The sequence below is a fragment of the Gastrolobium bilobum genome, unplaced genomic scaffold (assembly GCF_033153095.1).
Source record: "Gastrolobium bilobum isolate Gb01-03AN ecotype WA unplaced genomic scaffold, APGP_CSIRO_Gbil_v1 utg2887, whole genome shotgun sequence".
Taxonomy (NCBI): domain Eukaryota; kingdom Viridiplantae; phylum Streptophyta; class Magnoliopsida; order Fabales; family Fabaceae; genus Gastrolobium; species Gastrolobium bilobum.
The window spans coordinates 125,065-144,199 of NW_026897225.1; the positions used below are offsets into that span (position 1 = coordinate 125,065).

Sequence of the window (19,135 nt, forward strand, 5' to 3'; positions counted from 1 at the left end):
AAAGGCTTTAGATGTTAACTTGTCCTTACCAGGGGTGAGATCATGAACAAAACAGGTACAACCAAAGACATGTGGGGATAGAGGATAGAGAGGAACATCTGGAAGCAATAAGTTATAAGGAATGTCATTATTAAGCACAGATGAAGGCATACGGTTGATGAGAAAACAAGAGGCAAGGACTGCATCGGCCCAAACGTGAAGAGGAACATGCATGTGAATAAGAAGAGTCCCAGTCTCAATAAGATGTCTATTCTTACGTTCAGCTACTCCATTTTGTTGTGGAGTGTGAGGACAAGTAGTTTGGTGTAAAGTACCATGTTTGGCTAAGAAATTAGAAAAGTCCACATAAACATATTCCTTAGCATTATCACTACGTAAAATATGAATAGAGGCACCAAATTGAGTATGAATTTCAGCAGAAAATTTTTGATAAATAGAAAACAACTCAGAACGGTTTTTCATTAAATAAATCCAAGTGCAACGGGAGAAATCATCAATAAAGGTAACGAAATACCGAAAACCTAAAACAGACAAGGTACGACTTGGACCCCAGATATCTGAATGAACAAGAGAGAAAGGGGCATCAGCTCGTTTAATGTCTCGACTGGCAAAAGAGGAGCGTGTATGTTTCCCTTGTTGACATGACACACAATCTAAAGACTGAAGACCGGATAAAAGAGGAACCATCTTCTGCAACTTTGAAAGACTTGGATGACCGAGGCGACTGTGGATAAGTTGTGGAGATTCTGTGAGAGAGCATGCCGCTGAAGGACGAGGCACCTCTAGATAGTAAAGCCCCCGTGACTCACGACCCACTCCAATCATCTTCCCCGTACCCGGATCCTGCACAGAAACAGAATGGTTAGAAAAAGTAATTGTGCAAGTGAGGGAGTGGATCAATTTACTAATAGAAATTAAGTTATAAGGGATGCCAGGAATGTAATAAACAGATGTCAAGGCCAAGGTAGAGGTCGGACGAGCTTGTCCAATCCCACGAACTGGAGCTTTGGTTCCATCAGCAAGGGTAAATGAAGGTAAATGATCAGAATAAGTAAGAGATGTAAAGAGTTCCTTATTACCACAGAGATGATCGGTAACACCTGAGTCAAATATCCAAGTGCCAAGTGATGTAGATTGAGAAACACAAGCAACGGGATTACCAGTATATAGAGCGGAGGGCTGAGACTAAGGAGAAGCCTTCTTGAGAAGAGTTTGGAGTGCAGCATAGTCCGCAAGTGAGAGAGAAACTGAACCAAATGATGCATTGTCTGACTGCTGAGCTATATTCGCAGCAAGAGAGGTGGCCCAATTCTTGTAATTAACAGAACCCTTCAATTTTGAAGAGGTAATGGACCCAACACTGGTAGAGATAATATTGGGAGAATTTTTGACAGGAGGAGGTTGAGAATTGACCTCCGAATGATCAGAATCATTTGTTGCCATAATATTATATAGGAGATGACCAAATCTGAAACAGAAATTTTTTTATTTTTTTTTCGTGAACAGTACCTGTACGGACGGGGTGAACAGTGTTTTGTACGGACGGTGAACAGTAACGGTACGGGCGCGGTGAACAGTGAAATCGTACGTACGGTGAATAGTGCAGCCTGTCCAAACGATGAACAGTATACTGTACAGACGGTGAACAGTAAACCGTACAGACTGTACGGACGAGATGAACAGTATTTTTTGTTTTTTTGAAGACCGTGTGAACAGTGTAGAACTAAGCCGGAGGGACGCACGACGTTAGAGGAAGGAGAGAACGCCTAAGCAGTGAGCTTAGGGTTTTAGCGGAAGCGAAAATTCCCAGAACAAAGAGCTCTGATACCAACTTGAATATAAAATAATATGTTGTGTATTGATCTAATTCAGAGAGTTACAATATATAGAAACCCTAATGGGCTTAAGTGAAAGGCCCAGACCTAATACAATCAGAATATTTACAGATAGGAAGTAATCTAATCATATCTAATCACATCTAATCATATCTAATCACATCTAATATATTCTAACAGTTTGTGTCAGAAATAAAATATTCATCTATCTTTACCTAACAGTTTGAGATTTTAGGTGATTTGGTTGCATGACATGTTATCAAAGCTTCTATGACCAAGAGAAGAGTTTGATCTTGTCGCCCCCTATTCTTCTAATAATCTTCTAACAGATATTGTGAAATTTCTTAGCACAAGTAGATGAGCCTATACATTATCTACCCTTCAAGCCTAACAAGTTCTTGGTATGAGGGGCGTGTTAGAAATATAATTTAAATATTCATTTGCCTTCACATAACAACTTAAGCGTTTAGGTGAGTTGGTTGATGATAGTTTGGAATTGCCTTTGTGCTTGATCAAGTTACCACATTTTGTTTCTTACTCCTCCATGTTATTAAATTTCGACAAAGAAATATACGATAACCAATGGTTGATCTTATATGATAAATAGATCCTACATAATTAGCATTAGTGTATACTGACAATAACAAGTTTCCACCCTTGCTGAATAACAATCATCTCCCTAGTGTACTGTAAAGAACCAATTCAAGCCAAAAGCTTAAGTTGTTGGGTGAGGCTACATTAATGGTTTTATATATCTCAACACGCCCCCTCACACGAAAACCCACTGGGCTTGAAGGGTGGACAATGCACGGGCCCACTTACCTGTGCGAAGAAAGAAATTCCACTGGAAAGAAAGTGGAGAGAGGTGAGGATCTAACCGGTACACCGAGGCTCTGATACCAACTAGAAAAGAAGATTTGTATATTATTGAATTGTATAATATTTGTACAAGAGTTCTCTATTTAAAGAGACTAAAAAACCTAATTGGCTAAGCCCAAATAAATCAAAACCTTTTGCCTCTCGCCGTCACAAAGCCGCCGCCGGAAAAAAAAAATTCCGGGAACCTTTTGGACCGCGAGGACCCTGTTGCACTCTGTTTTCTCATATCTATCATTCTACGGAGGTTTCTTTTTCATCAGACGACCGAAACAGCTCAAACAAAAAAAAAGAATTGTTCACGCGACACTGTTCATCGCGCACTGTTCGGTACTGTTCATCGAAGAAAAAAGGAGAAATTTATTTTATTTTTCTAATCGACTATGTTTGGTAAGATCACACACCCTATATCTCTTCTTACATCTTGCACTGATTTCAAAAATTCATGGATTATGGATTCTGGTGCAACTGATCATATGACTTGTTTAGCTGATTCTTTTCTTTCATATCACCCTACTAGTGGTATCCGTACAATAGTTGTAGCCATGGTTGTCAAACTCGCGAGTTTACTCGCAAAAATGCACGAGTTTACGCTTCAACTGCCCCTCAACGATCCCGTTTCTGCTCAAACTTGCTTTTGGCCCTCAAATGATAGAAGCGACGAGTTTTTTGACAAACTCGTTCAATCGTACGAGTTTAACACTTAAACCAGAAAAAAATTGACCCGTTAACCCGAATTTTGACCCAAAAAACCATCATATAAAGGGGTTTTTTTAGAAGGAAAAAAACCCTAAATCACCTGATTAGTTTCACTTCAGCCACTAGGTGACTCGCGAAGACTGGGTCGTCCCTCCGATCATCTTCTCCGATCGTCCCTCCGTGCTACTAGGTCGTCCTGCACTCTTTCCCTTTTCCGTTTGTAGCTTCTCCACCATCTCCGTCGTGCTTCTGCTTCTTCTTCGCCGTCGTGCTTCGCTGCCAAAGGGTAGTGCTTTTTCTTCTTCTTCGTCTAGCCTCTGTTTCGTTTTTTTTCCTTGGCCGCTTGCTTTCGTTTGGTTTATCTTTTAGCCTCTGTTTCATTTTTAGTTTTTCGTTTGGATAAAAAAATCATTTTTGCCTCTATCGGTCTGATCGATTTTACAAAAAAAATTATTTAATAAAGCAAATTAATAAAAAAAATTTGCCTATGTTTGATTTTACAAAAAAAAATTAAAAAATCATTTATAAAGCAGAATAATACTTTTTGCCTCTGTTTGCCAAACCAAATTAATACTTCATAGAATGATAAATCATAAATCAAATCAGATTTATTTGATAAATCAAATTACTATTTTTTTTTACTCATGTTTGCCTCTGTTTTATTTTACATTCATAAAAAAAAATTAAATTAATCCAAATAAAAATTTATTTGATAAATCAAATTTTTTTTTTTTGTTCTCTTAATTTTTGTTTGATGCTGGTCTAATTAAATTGTGGTTAATTTTTATTATTTGTTGTGAATTTGAATGTTGTATATTTTTAGAAAATGTCTTCAAGTGGTGTTAATAGTACTACTGCATGTGGAAGTGGAGGAACAACAACTTCTAAAAAAATTCATAAGAATGCTCTTGGAAGTAAGAATGATGTTGCATGGAGTTATGGATTTGTAGTAGATGGAAATGCAAAAAAAATTAAATGCAAGTTTTGTACAAGGGTACTAACTGTATATGTCTGAGACATTATTTTTATATCTTGTGTGCTATGACTTTACATGTCTGAGACATTATGTGATTATGACTATTGTATGGCATTATTTTGCTGTTTGTTTGAATTAAATTTGCTTATTATATTACTTTATATGCATATAAATATATATAAATATAATTTGTATCTTGTGTTACGAGTCTACGATCCGTGTTACGATTCTGCGATTTACGATTTTTGTTCACCCTTCCGAGTTTGCATAGAATCTCGAGTTTGACAACCATGGCTGTAGCTGATGGATCCCACAAATCAGTTGTGGGTTCTGGTAACATTCAAATTCAACCTTCCTTATTTTTAAAGAATGTTCTTTATGTTCCTCAGCTCTCTACCAATCTCATCTCCACTTATAAGCTTACAACTGACATGAATTGTGCTGACACCTTTTTTTTTTCTTTTTGGTAATGATGCTGACATGAATGTTCTTTATGTTCCTACCCATTGTGTTATTCAGGGTATCACCACGGGGAGGACGGTTGGAGATGCTAAGGAGCAAAGTAGGTTGTACTGTCTCATTCCAGAGCATGCTACAAGGGATAACGGGAATCAATTATTGATGAGTCATCACTCGTCTACTTCATTCTCACAGATTTGGTTTCATCACAAACGTTTGGTGCACCCGTCATTTGGCTTATTGAAGTCAATGTTTCCTTCTTTGTTTAAGGATCAGGCAATTGACTCCTTCCATTGTGATGTTTGTGAGCTTGCGAAACACCACCGAGTACCCTTTCCTTCAAGTTCAATTAAAAGCATTGAGCCTTTTACTCTTATCCATTCAGATATTTTGGGCCCTTCTAAAGTATATAATATTTCAGGTGCTAGGTAGTTTGTTTCTTTTATTGATGATTGCACTCGGGTGACATGGATATTCTTGATGAAAAACAAGTCAGAAGTACCATAATTGTTTATTCGATTTTATCAAATGATCGAGACACAGTTTGGTAAAAGTATTAAGAGATTAAGATCTGACAATGGTACGGAGTATGTCAACTAGCGTCGTCACAATTCGTTTCAAATAAGGGTATGATTCATGAGCTCACATGTGTGGATACCCCTCAACAGAATGGGGTAGCTGAAAGAAAAAATCGACATTTGCTTGAAGTCACCAGAGCATTATTGACTTATTGTTTCAGACATCTGTACCCAACTCTTACTGGGGAGAAGCCTTATTAACTGCAGCCTATTTGATCAACCGCTTGCCTTCCAGAGTCCTTGGTCATGTAAGTCTTGTTGATCTCATGAGCTCTTTTTTTTCTTCTGTTCCAATTATGCAAAGTCTCCAGTCTCGTATCTTTGGATGTGTTGCCTTCGTCCATATCCACAAACAAAATCGGAGTAAATTAAAGCCTAGAGCCCTTAAGTGTGTCTTCCTTGGTTATGCTCCCAACAAGAAAGGATACAAATGTCACCACCCTCCAAGTCGTAAATTCTTTGTCTCTATGGATGTTAGCTTCCATGAATCTGAGTCTTACTTTCTACACCCTCAGCTTCAGGGGGAGAATAGTGTAGAAGCTTCATCTATTTTCTTCGAGTCTGAGTCTCCCTTTCTGTTACCTACATCTTCTACTCCAGTAGTTACACTACATGACAATGAGAATAAAGACTTAATTGCTGAGGTTAAAAATTCATCTGATTCCTCATATGACACGCCTCCTATTGATAGACAGAAAGTACGCAAAGCTGGGACACCCGAACTACTGTACCAAAGGAAGAAACAATCCACACTACCCCATCAGCAACTGCAATCGCCTGAACCGCTGGTAAGTACTGAACACACTACTTTTATTCCTGAGCCTGATATTAATTCTGATGACTTACTCATTGCTGTAAGAAAAGGGAAAAGGTCTTGTACCCAACACCCTATTTCTCATTTTGTCTTCTCTAAGAATCTATGCAACATAGAAGTTTTATTACAGCACTTGACTCCATTTCAATCCTGAAATCAGTACATGAAGCATTAAAGGATGATAATTGGGTTCAAGTCATGCATGAGGAGATGAATGCATTGGAGAAGAATAATACATGAGAAGTTGTTGGCAGGCCAAATGGAAAAAGGACAGTAGGGTGCAGATAGGTGTATACTCCGAAGTATAATTCTGATGGGACTCTTGAAAGGTATAAAGCTCGATAGGTAGCCAAGGGATACACACAGACCTGTGGCATTGATTACGAAGAAACATTTGCTCCAGTCGCCAAAATGAACACTGTAAGAGTTCTATTGTCCCTCGCTGCTCATTTTAGCTGGGATTTGAACCAATTTGATGTGAAAAATGCCTTCCTCAATGGTGAATTAGAAGAGGAGGTTTACATGGAGATTCCACCAGGATTAAACTCTACAAATGGAGATAATAAAGTTTGCAAGTTAAAGAAGGCGTTGTTGGTTTGAAGAAATCCCAGCGTGCTTGGTTTGGAAGATTTACCAAAGTCATGCTTTCATTGGGATACAAGCAAAGCCAAGGGGATCATACACTTTTCTTTAAACATTCTCAGGAAGGTAAGACCACTATCCTTCTAGTTTATGTTGATGACATTATTATAACAGGGGATGATATAGGTTAGAAATGTGCTCTGAAAAAAAGACTGACTGCTGAATTTGAAGTTAAAGATCTTTAAAAACTGAGATATTTTCTTGGGATAGAAGTTGCTCATTCAAAGCAAGGGATATTTATTTGTCAAAGGAAGTATGGTCTTGACCTCCTTAAAGAAGCAGGAAAACTTGGGTGAAAACCTTCCAGTACTCTGATTGAGCAGAATCACAGACTAGGAAGTGAAAATGAGAGCTCTCCAGTTGACAGAGGACAATATCAACGAATAGTGGGAAGATTGATATATCTAGCTCATACTAGACCTGATCTAGCTTATGCAGTTAGTGTTGTTAGTCAATTTATGCATGATCCGAGGGAGAAACACTTGCGAGCTGTGGACAAGATTCTCCAATATCTGAAAGGCACACCAGGTAGAGGACTATTGTTCCAGAGAGGAGGAAACTTATCCTTAGAAGTTTATACAGACGTCGATTATGTTGGATCTGTGACTGACAGACAGTCTACTTTGGGCTATTGTATGTTTCTCTGTGGAAATCTTATAACATGGAGAAGTAAAAAGCAAAATGTGGTTACTAGATCAAGTGCAAAAGCAGAATTTCGAGCTATGGCTCAAGGTATCTGTGAGTTGTTATGGCTGAAAATCATTCTAGATGATCTCAAGGTGAGATATGAAGGATCTGTGAAGTTACTTTGTGATAACAAGTCAGCTATTTGTATAGCCCACAATCCAGTTCAACATGATTGAACCAAACATATGGAGATTGATCGTCACTTCATTAAAGAGAAATTAGACAGTGGACTGATCACTACTCCATATATTTCTTCTGGTCGTCAATTGGCTGATGTCTTAACCAAGGGTCTTCCTAATGAGAGATTTCAAGAACTTACTACCAAGCTGGGAATGATAAATATCCATTCCTCAGCTTAAGGGGGAGTATTGTAAATAATAGAATTATTTTATTATTATTTTGTAATAGTTAGAATACTCTATAAGTGTATTTGGGCTTAGCCCATTAGGTTTTTAGTCTCTTTAAATAGAGAACTCTTGTACAAATATTATACAATTCAATAATATACAAATCTTCTTTTCTGATTGTACTTTTAAGATACTGGAGAATTATGTCCACAACATGTAACTGTCTCTCTCGAGTCATACATGAACTAAGTAATAACATTTTGCTATGTCCTGCTTCATAGAATTGGTCTGGCGAACTTTCTCCCAAATCTCGTGAGCAGTAAGAAAGAACATACAATTCCTGTAGACCTCAGGTGTCAAAGGGCCAAGACATAATGAGGAAGTCCTCACCAACACACATCAAATTTTGAGTCATCTTTCCAAGGTGTGGTTCCTTCCATATGGTTCAATTTTTTGTTTCCCTTAAAGGTGGTACATATTACTTGCGCCCATTGCAAATGATTATTCCCATTAAAGAGAAAAGTCAAATGCAAGATCGAGAGACCAAACTGCTCGATGGTGGAGGAGACAACAAGCGCAGCATGAAACATGGCAAAGACAAAACAAAACCCAAGGAAAGAGGCTAGTGTTTGAAGATATAACAAACTCTGGAGTCTATAGTTGGAACAACTGACCCATGTAATAGAGGCACTTGAATATAAAATAATATGTTGTGTATTAATCTGATACAAAGAGTTACAATATATAGAGACCCTAATGGGCTTAAGTGAGAAGCCCAGAACTAATCCAAAGGAATAAAATTTACAGATAGGAAGTAATCTAATCATATCTAATCATATCTATTCTAACACTCCCCCTCAAGCTGGTGCGTATATATTGTGAGCACCAAGCTTGCTACAAATGAATTCAACCCGAGGACCTCTAAGAGCTTTAGTGAAGACATCCGCTAGTTGATCATTAAAGTTGACAAAAGCTGTCTTGATTTCTCCTGACTGAATCCTTTCTCGAATGAAGTGACAATCAATCTCTATATGCTTGGTTCTCTCATGAAATACAGGATTAGAGGATATATGTAGCGCAGCTTGATTATCACAAATGAGTGTCATGAGTTGTTTCTGTTCACAAAGACGAAGTTCCTGAATCAACTGTTTTAACCAGATTAACTCACATGTAGTAATTGCCATTGCACGATATTCAGCTTCTGCACAGATCGAGCAACAACAGGTTGTTTCTTGCTCTTCCAAGAAATTAAGTTTTCTCCAAAGAAGACACAATAGCCAGAAGTAGAGCGCCTGTCTGAGGGTGATCCTGCCCAATCAGCATCTGAATAATCACAAATTTCTGTATTTCCCTGATCTGAATACAACAAACCTTTTCCTGGTGCTCCTTTGATATATCGGAGGATCCTCGCAGCAGCATCCCAATGAGAATCACAAGGGGAATCAAGGAACTAACTAGCCGTACTAATAGCAAAAGAAATGTCTGCCCTAGTCACCGTAAGATAATTGAGCTTTCCAATTAGCCTCCGATAACGACCAGGATCAGATAACAGCTCCCCCTGTTCGGGCAATAACTTGACATTGGATCCATGGGTGTATCAATTGGTTTACACCCCAACATACCAGTCTCTTCTAGGATATCCAAGGCATACTTCCTTTGACAGATAGAAATGCCCTGTCTAGATTGTGCTACCTCAATTCCCAAGAAGTAACGCAGCTTCCCGAGGTCCTTTGTTTGAAATTGACTGAATAAATATTGTTTTAACTGACGAATTCCAGCTTGATCACTCCCGGTGAGGATGATGTCATCAACATAGACTAACAAATAGATGCACTTACCAGGAGATGTGATCCTATAAAATACAGAATGGTCAACTTTACTGCGAATTAAGCCAAACGCGTGAACAGCAGAACTGAAGCGACTAAACCATGCCCGAGGAGACTGCTTAAGACCATATAAGGATTTTTGAAGACGACACACCTTGCTAAACTCCCCCTGAGCAACAAAACCAGGTGGTTGCTCCATATAAATTTCTTTTTGTAAATCACCATGAAGAAAGGCATTTTTTATGTCAAGTTGAAGGAGTGGCCAGTGACGAACAGCAGCAAGAGCAAGAAATAGGCGAACTGACGCCATCTTAGCGACCGAAGAGAATATATCGCTATAATCAAGGCCGAAGATTTGAGTAAAACTCTTTGCAACTAGGCGTGCCTTGAGTCGATCAACATGGCCATCAGGTCCAACTTTCACAATAAAAACCCAGTGACAACCAACGATAGATTTCTCTGGAGGAGCAGAAACAAGGTCCCAAGTGCCATTGGAATGAAGAGCAGTCATCTCATCAAGCATCACTTGGCGCCACCCTGGATGGGAAAGTGCTTCACCTGTGGTCTTAGGAATAGAAACAGAAGAAAGACTAGAAACAAAGGTGAAATGAGGTGGAGAAAGACGGTCATAGCTCAAAAAGGTATAAAGAGGATAAGGGTTACGAGTAGTATGTGTACCTTTTCTTTGAGCAATGGGAAGAGCCTCTGGTGAAGGAGCCGGAGGGGAAGAATCAACAGCAGTGGACGATGAGTCAGCAAGAGTCGAGTCGACAGGAGGCACAGTTTTGCGACGCTGATAGGTGAAAAGTGGACAGTCCTCAGGTATAAAAGCAATAGGTTGCTCATCTGGAATAAAAGCACTTGCAGCTGGCAAAGACAAGTCAAGAAAAGGAACAGGAAGAACATGATCAACCTGTGACAATTGAGATGGGATAGAATTAAAAGGTTGTTGATCAAGAAAGATGACATCGGCAGAAACTAAATAACGCTTAAGATCGAGAGAGTAACAACGATAACCCTTTTGAAGACGAGAATGACCAAGAAAAATACATTTAAAGGCTTTGGATGTTAACTTGTCCTTACCAGGAGTGAGATCATGAACAAAACAGGTACAACCAAAGACATGAGGGGATAGAGGATAGAGAAGAACATCTGGAAGCAATAAGTTATAAGGAATTTCATTATTAAGCACAGATGAAGGCATACGGTTGATGAGAAAACAAGAGGCAAGGACTGCATTGGCCCAGAAGTGAAGAGGAACATGCATGTGAATGAGAAGAGTCCGTGCAGTCTCAATGAGATGTCTATTCTTACGTTCAGCTACTCCATTTTGTTGTGGAGTGTGAGGACAAGTAGTTTGGTGTAAAGTACCATGTGTGGCTAAGAAATTAGAAAAGTCAACAGAAACATATTCCATAGCATTATCACTACGTAAAATACGAATAGAAGCACCAAATTGAGTATGAATTTCAGCAGAGAATTTTTGATAAATAGAAAATAACTCAGAACGGTTTTTCATTAAATAAATCCAAGTACAACGGGAAAAATCATCAATAAAGGTAACAAAATACTGAAAACCTAAAACAGACACACTACGACTAGGACCCCAAATATCTGAATGAATAATTGAAAAAGGAGCATCAGCTCGTTTATTGACTCGATTAGCAAACGAGGAGCGTATGTGCTTTCCTTGCTGACATGACTGACAATCTAAAGTCTGAAAACCGGATAAAAGAGGAACCATCTTCTGTAATTTTGAAAGACTAGGATGCCCGAGGCGACTGTGGATGAGTTGTGGAGATTCTGTGAGAGAACAAGCAACTGAAAGACTCGGCATAACCAGGTAGAACAGACCCCGTGACTCACGACCCACTCTAATCGTCTTCCCCGTACCCGGGTCCTGCACAGAAACAGAATGGTTTGAGAAGGTGACAATACAGTTAAGAGAGTTGATCGATTTACTAACAGATATTAAATTATAAAGGATGTTAGGAATGTAATAGACAGATGTCAAGGTCAATGAAGAGGTTGGACAGATTTGTCCAATCCCATGAACAGGGGCCTTAGTGCCATCAGCAAGAGTAAAAAAGGGTAAATTATCAGAATATGCAAGGGATGAAAAGAGTTCCTTATTACCACAGAGGTGATCAGTAGCACCTGAGTCAAATATCCAAGGACCAAGTGATGCAGAATGAGAAACACAAGCAACGGGATTATCACTTTCTGAAGCAGAGGCCTGAGACTGAGGAGAGGCCTTCCTGAGAAAGGTCTGGAGTACTGCATAGTCTTCAGAGGAGAGAGAGACTGTACCATTTGAAGCAGCATCCGATTGAGCTATATTAGCCGCATGAGAAGGTCGCAGGTGAGGATACTTTGTGTAGCAACGTTCCTCATAATGACCAAGTTGCTAACAATAATGACAACGAGGTCGCTGGCCACGTCTTCCTGGGCCACGTCCTCCCTGGCCTCTACCACGACCACGTCCACCTCCAATGTTCTCGCGAAAGTCAATACGGAAAACTAGAGCAGTGGAATCAACAACAGCAGACGATGCAGGAGCAGATTTCTTATTAAGATTCAGAAGACGCTGATACGTCATTGATAGATCAGGATCCCCACTAGTCAAGATAGTATCCCGGACATTATCATATTCTTCGGGGAGACCAGACAGTGTGACAACCATAAAGAGACGTTCCACCTGTTTCTGATATGCAGAAGCATCAGTAGGATAAGGCAACATATCCAAATATGCCTGCATCAAAGATCGACTTTTGCCAACATATGTCTCCATCTGAATGTCAGATGATTTGCTCAGTTCCATAAACTAAGAAATGATGAAATAGAGCTGCTGAACATCATTAGTGTAGAGGTTTTTTGCTTCCTCCCACACTTCAGTGCAAGTTATAGAAGAATAGAAGATGTCCAAGACGACTGGATCAATAGACTGACAAAGGATACTCAGAAGCTGGTTGTCAATCTTTTCCCAATCAGACTTTTCCTCCTTAGGAACATCAGTAGACTTAGTTGTGAGATGGTTCCCATGTCCCTGTCCAAAGAACCAAACTCGAACAGAGATGGCCCAGTTCTTGTAATTCACAGAACCCTTCAACTTTGAAGAGGTAATGGATCCAACATTAGTGGAGATGATATTGGGAGAACTTTTGACAGGAGGAGGTGGAGAACTGACCTCCGAATGAACAGGAGAAGTTGTTGCCATTATATTAAATCACAAAGATATAAACCGAGTAAATAGGAACGAACCTGATCACCAATCAAGAAGAGGTGCGCACAAAAAGTCAGACCCACAGAGAACCAACCACAGATCTGGAAAGAGGAGAAGAAGGCGAGCTTCTCTGTCCAAGACCGACCGGAAAAAGCTGCCGGAACAGTGCACACGCGCCGGTAGAAGGTGGCGCGTGACGGCTGCGATGGTGGCCGGACTTCCACAGACTTGATGGCCGGGAGGAGACGGTCCTGATCGCGTATGGTCCGGGCTGAAAACTCGCCGGAAAACTTCTCCGGCAGCCTGAACAGTGATGGACGGTGGTTCCGGTGGCCGTCGGAGGTGCTGACGCGTTCGGGAATTACTCAGAAGGGGTTAACAGCCCTTGATGGCTTGCCGAAAGGACGCACGGCAAAGAAAAGAGGACTCTTAAGCAGTGGGCTTAGGTTTTAAAGCGAAAACAAGGTTTTAAGCGGAAGCGAGGGTCCCCAGAACAAAAGAGCTCTGGTACCAACTTGAATATAAAATAATATGTTGTGTATTAATCTGATACAAAGAGTTACAATATATAGAGACCCTAATGGGCTTAAGTGAGAAGCCCAGAACTAATCCAAAGGAATAATATTTACAGATAGGAAGTAATCTAATCATATCTAATCGTATCCAATCGTATCTAATCATATCTAATCATATCTATTCTAACAGAGGCAAAGGACGTCGACAAACGAGGATAGACTCTTGGCATGGTGAGAGGAGCCTACGACGATGGCACATGTCTTACACCGGCAAGCAAAACAATGCAAGTGTGGCAATGCTTGAAGGAGGCTTTGAGGCTAGGTCTCCGAAGTAGGCTGCTAGGCGAATGGCGGTTTGTCTAGCAGGATCATTGATCAAATTGAAGGAGGCAAATGGCGATAGTTGTGGATTAAGATGCCAGGAAAGGACTGATCGCGTCGAAGGCCCAAAACGAAAGATCAAAGGCGGCAGCTGCAATGATGGCAAATTAGGGCTTCTTTTTCATGGAAGCAAAGTCTCCCGAATCAAGAGCTTCGATACCAAGTTGAAATTTGAAATTCTGAATTTTATTAATTTATTTTTTTATATACAGAGTGTTACAATATATCAATAGATATAGTAATTACTTTCCTAATAAGGAGCCAAATCTAAGGAAACAAATCTTCTCTATAGTCTCTCACAAATATTTCCTATCATAATTTGTCTTATATAAAGGAAAAACAAATCTACAATAATTACATGAGTATTCCTTTTATATTTACAACACATAACATCCACTAAATTTAATATAAACTTGCCACAATTCCTCTTTTAAAATTTCTTGCCAACATGCAGTATAATTGCATATCATTATTTTCAACATTTCTATTTGCAGACTCAGGAAGTAACTTTTCCACGTTCTGCAAAATAAGATACCGCAGGAGATACATTGATGAATGAACAAGCAAAAATGATAGTCATTGTATGACTTCTTAAGGAAAATATTATATCTTACTTGGTTAGCAATCGGTGTAGGTGATTCTAGAGCTCTCCCATCGAATCTTCTGTTATTTATAGCAAGTCTAGTCAGCTTAGATAGACTCTTGTCTCTTTGATTTGAAAACGAGTGTGAAATACCACTACAGAATACAAACATGAGAAAAACATCACACGGACCTTACTTCAATATATTTTTCCATAGGATTCAGAAATTTTTATCCCAAACATGAAAAGCAAGTAGAAGACATATCAACATTCTTTTCCAGGCAAGGTAAATTAGTAAGTACCGATTGAGATACTTCATTCTCCTATCTGCAGAAGCTCTGGAAAGCGCTTCTTTGGGGCTTGAAACCAAATCATCATCTATGCTTAGTTTTGTCTTCAGATCATCTGGCAGTGCCTGCAGTTTGACGAGATCAGTCATTCAGTGTCCAAATATGCAAAGCACAAGCAAAAGGTGGTATAATGACTCATACCATCACATCATTTACAAGTTTTTCTAGCTGAATTTGTTCAATATAAGTGCGAGGAACATATGAACCATCCAACCCCAGTTTCTCTGCTACAAACTTAACATAGTTTCTATCTTTCCCTTGCACCTTCAAAAAAAATGAACAAGTATTTAGTTACTGACAACAAAGGAAACAAATACACAAACAGAATAGGTGTGGGCATTTGGCCCGAGTCCCATTGGCAACCCAAGTCAATCCGAAAATTTTATGTGCTTGGGTTTAAAATAAGTGCAGGAAAAAGGCAATTTACAAACAGGGATATACCTGAGCTTGAGTTTTCAAAATCAGGGCCAATATGCTCCACACACACACACATATATATTTATGTAGTCATTAAAATGGGCTGAGTGGTGGTCAAGGTTGGGCTCTATAACTTTATTACACACCAAAACAGGGCTAGATATAAGCCTGACTAGCCCTTAGTGCTAATACAGCGTTTAAGCCTAGCCCATGGCCACTCTTACACACGGGAAAAGAAAAAAAATATGGATAGGTGAAAGATTTTATATATAAACAACAATGAAACATATAAGATGCTCATTTTAACAGAACAACAGATCAACAGTTATTAGTCAAAATTCAGAGAATAATTTTTCATATTGAAACAAGAATGCTTCCTAATAGTCAATGTATTTTCACAGAGGAAACAGGAAAGGACATATTGTTAGAGATATATATAAAACCATTAATGTAGCCTCACCCTACAGCTTCAACTTTTGGGTTGAATTGGTTCTTTACATGGTATCAGAGCGTCGGTGTCACGGGTTCGATCCTCACCCCCCCCCCCCATTTAATTAACAATTAATCAAGTCTTGTAGAGTTTCTTAGCACAGGTATGAGGGTCTGTGAATTGTTCACCCTTCAAGCCCAATGGGCTCTCGCGTGAGGGGGCGTGTTAAAGATATATATAAAACCATTAATGTAGCCTCACCCTATGTAGCACCCATACGACACGCGACACGTGACACGACACGACACTCTCACACGTCAATCCTAAAAAATTATGGATTTCGACACGTTGGGACACGTTTTAATATTAAATAATATTTTTAATTTATATAGTGTATATTTCATTTAATATTTAATAATTTAACAAAAAAATGAAACTAAATTAATAATACCCATCAACACGTTATAAAGATGGAAGCTTTAATAAAAAAAATAAGAACTGGGATGAGAGAGAGATATAATATCAGATAGAGAGATCAAATCATATTAGAGAGATCAGAGAGAAGAAGATACAACAAGAGCATGATAGGAATTGACAACAATGATGCTGAAATGATCTCTTATCTACTTAAGGGGAAAAAAGACAAAAAGATAAAATTGATATGATCAGGTGGAAGCTTTATTAATATATTTTAACTTTTAAAAAAAATAAATTTTTTTAAAAAAAAAAAATTTAAAAAAATTACGAAAATGTCATTTGACCGTGTCGAACACGGTCAAATTCGCGTGTCGGAATGGTCAACGTGTCGGACAAAGTCAACCGCGTGTCCGACACCGTGTCGGAGCGTGTCGGAGTGTGTCGGACCCGACTCTTCCTGTTTTTACAAGTGTCCGTACTTCCTTGGCCTCACCCTACAGCTTAAGCTTTTAGGTTGAATTGGTTCTTTACACATATCAATGAATGAAACCTAGAACCCAAAAAAAATAAAAAAGATTTTCAAAACCTTTACATCATATATTAACTGTGAATCAACCATAGAACGAATAAAGGAAACACAAATAGTTAATAATAAGAGTCAACTTATATGCAATATATCAATATCTTCTAGAATAAGATATTGTATTAGTAATAAGATACTTTACCTTTTTTGATAAACTAATAAGATACTCTATCAACAAATATGTTTGACTGACATTCAGTCCTTCTTCCATATGTATTTAATAAGCATCAGATATTTGAAATTCAGCACATAAATACATAGTAAATGATTGTCTAACCACCAAAGGCATAAGACGGACAAAATGGAAGTCAATAAAAAAGTGAAAACTGAGTGAATAATAATCAAGACATGTTCTTAGCATGTGGAATAAAATCATGATATAAAACATTAGTAAGGTATTACCATAGCGAAGGTTAAGAAACAAAAAAAAGGTGGCACAATGCACAAGGCTCTGACTGCTGTGGGGTCTGGGGGAGGGTTAAATGTAAGCAGCCTTACCCCTGTAAATGAAGAGGTTGTTTCCACAGCTAGAACCCATGACTAGCAGGCCACAAGTTAATAAAAACAAACATGGATAAATAGGATGTGAACTACTAAGAACATACGGACCAGCTAGCACTGGAAAATTTATTGCACCCAACAATTAAATCTGTAGATAAAGAACATACATTTTTGAGTGATACCATTCGCAGACAACAAACAGTAAGGGTAGACTAAGACCAAAAGGCATAAAAAAAGTGAAAAGGGGAATATATGAACAATATGCTGTTATACCTGAACATATAGGCGATTAAGTTGTTCTAGCCAATCAGTTTTTATGGACACTTTATCATCATAAAATACATGGCTGCTTCTTTTCAGGATAGCTGCAATTGTGTACCCCAAGGCCATCAGCCCTCCAAGAAGGCGCACGCTGACCTCAAAAGTAATTCTAGGTGATATTATGAATGGACTATCTGTAACCCATTCCTGAAAACAAGAGAGGACTATCATTGTAGAGGTCTTTTCAGTAATTTTTATGCTAAATGCAAACTTCACAGCAAATCTCAGACTCATGTAGGATATCGAAAGAGAAGATCTGAGAACAGGTTTTTTAAATAACTGTCAAACATTTTGAAACAAACTTCACACTTCTTTTAACCAATGTTTTTTAGCAGCACATGAGCACATATGCATACACACACAACCATAGAGATAGAGCATGAAAGAGAGAAAGAAAAGATGATAACCCACTAATCATGGACAAAAGCGCCTATCAAAGAAAGAAGTTTGAGACAAACACCATAAAGAAGGCACAGTAAAGGAAGGAAAACAAGTAGAGTAGATGATTCATTAATTATGATGACTCATTTTGCAAAGAAGCTGTTGTAGGTATGTACACCCAACAAAAAAAAAAAGCTGTATACAAGTTGCAAGTTTTGAAAGTTTTATCAGAGGTGATTTTTTCTGAGGCTGGTTGCATTCAGGCTTCTTTTTCCTTACAGCAGGTTTTTGATAAACTTTTTATTTAACAAACAGAGTTTTGAAAATCTTGGGGAAAAAATTACAAAATAGCAAGTAGCAAACTGTTTGATCAAATAAAGAAAAACCATTTATGAAGCACCAAAAATTAGCTTAGAATTGTGGTTTTTGGGCTTATTTTTATTTTCAGTGATAAAATAATAATTTTTTATTTTAATTTTAATTTTTTTCTAATTTTAGGCTTGTTTGATGCTATTTGGTTTGTGATCAGCTATCTTTATTTTGGGGAAGCATTCTTTTTCTTTTAAGAGTGTTTAATGCTAATTGGATTGTAATCAATTATCTTTAAATTTTTCTTCTTCTTTTTTCTTTAGGCGCTTTAGGGTTAATTTACACCGTATGAAAAGGATGTTTAGGACTTCTATTGAAAGGTTATTGAATTTCTAACCATTTTTTATGTTTTTCGAGAACTAGGGTACTGTATAAATCCCAATTCGCCTGTTTAGCTTATTTTCTATATTTATCTTGAAGCAGAAGCCATGAACAATATTATCAATGAAGTATTGGTATAAAAATCAATGAAGTATTGGTATAAAATAAATGCATATTATTAAACTAGACAAAATTTATGCCTCAGCTAGACATTGGTTTATATTTAGTTATTTGTTTTTTATTTAATTTGGGGATTTTATTTTCGCAATTATAATTTTCAATTTGGAATTATTTTTTGTATTTCATTTTTATTATCTTATTTCAATTTAGAATCAGAATAACTTATTAGGATGTTTGGCTGTGTTATGTCACCAGTGTAAACAATTGAGATGCTTTTGATTATTATGTGTTATTGAGTTTTATGTTACCTTGCCAAGAGGGATACTCTTGGATTGTTCTACAACAAATTTGGCATCAAAGACTAAGAGGGCGTTTGGTACAAGAGAAAAAAAAAATTATCCGGAAAATAATTATTACCGGAATGTAGTGGGAAATATATTTTATTGGAATGTTACTAAAAAGCTGTTTGGTAGACCCATATTTT

General features: G+C 38.1%; 1 protein-coding gene across 2 annotated transcripts in view; it reads right to left on the bottom strand.

The window, feature by feature from the left end:
- LOC133304964 (inorganic pyrophosphatase TTM1) overlaps positions 1-19,135 on the bottom strand; it is a 33,793-nt gene that overhangs the window by 5,081 nt on the left and 9,577 nt on the right. Inside the window, exons 7-10 of one of the 2 annotated variants that reach the window (XM_061505050.1) lie at positions 17,413-17,607; positions 14,933-15,055; positions 14,744-14,856; positions 14,473-14,521 (exon numbers count right to left, since the gene is read on the bottom strand). In XM_061505050.1, the coding sequence (XP_061361034.1) occupies positions 14,473-14,521; positions 14,744-14,856; positions 14,933-15,055; positions 17,413-17,607 (480 nt within the window). Of the gene's footprint in view, positions 1-14,472; positions 14,597-14,743; positions 14,857-14,932; positions 15,056-17,412; positions 17,608-19,135 lie in introns of both variants that reach the window. The other variant, XM_061505048.1, reaches the window with a different exon arrangement.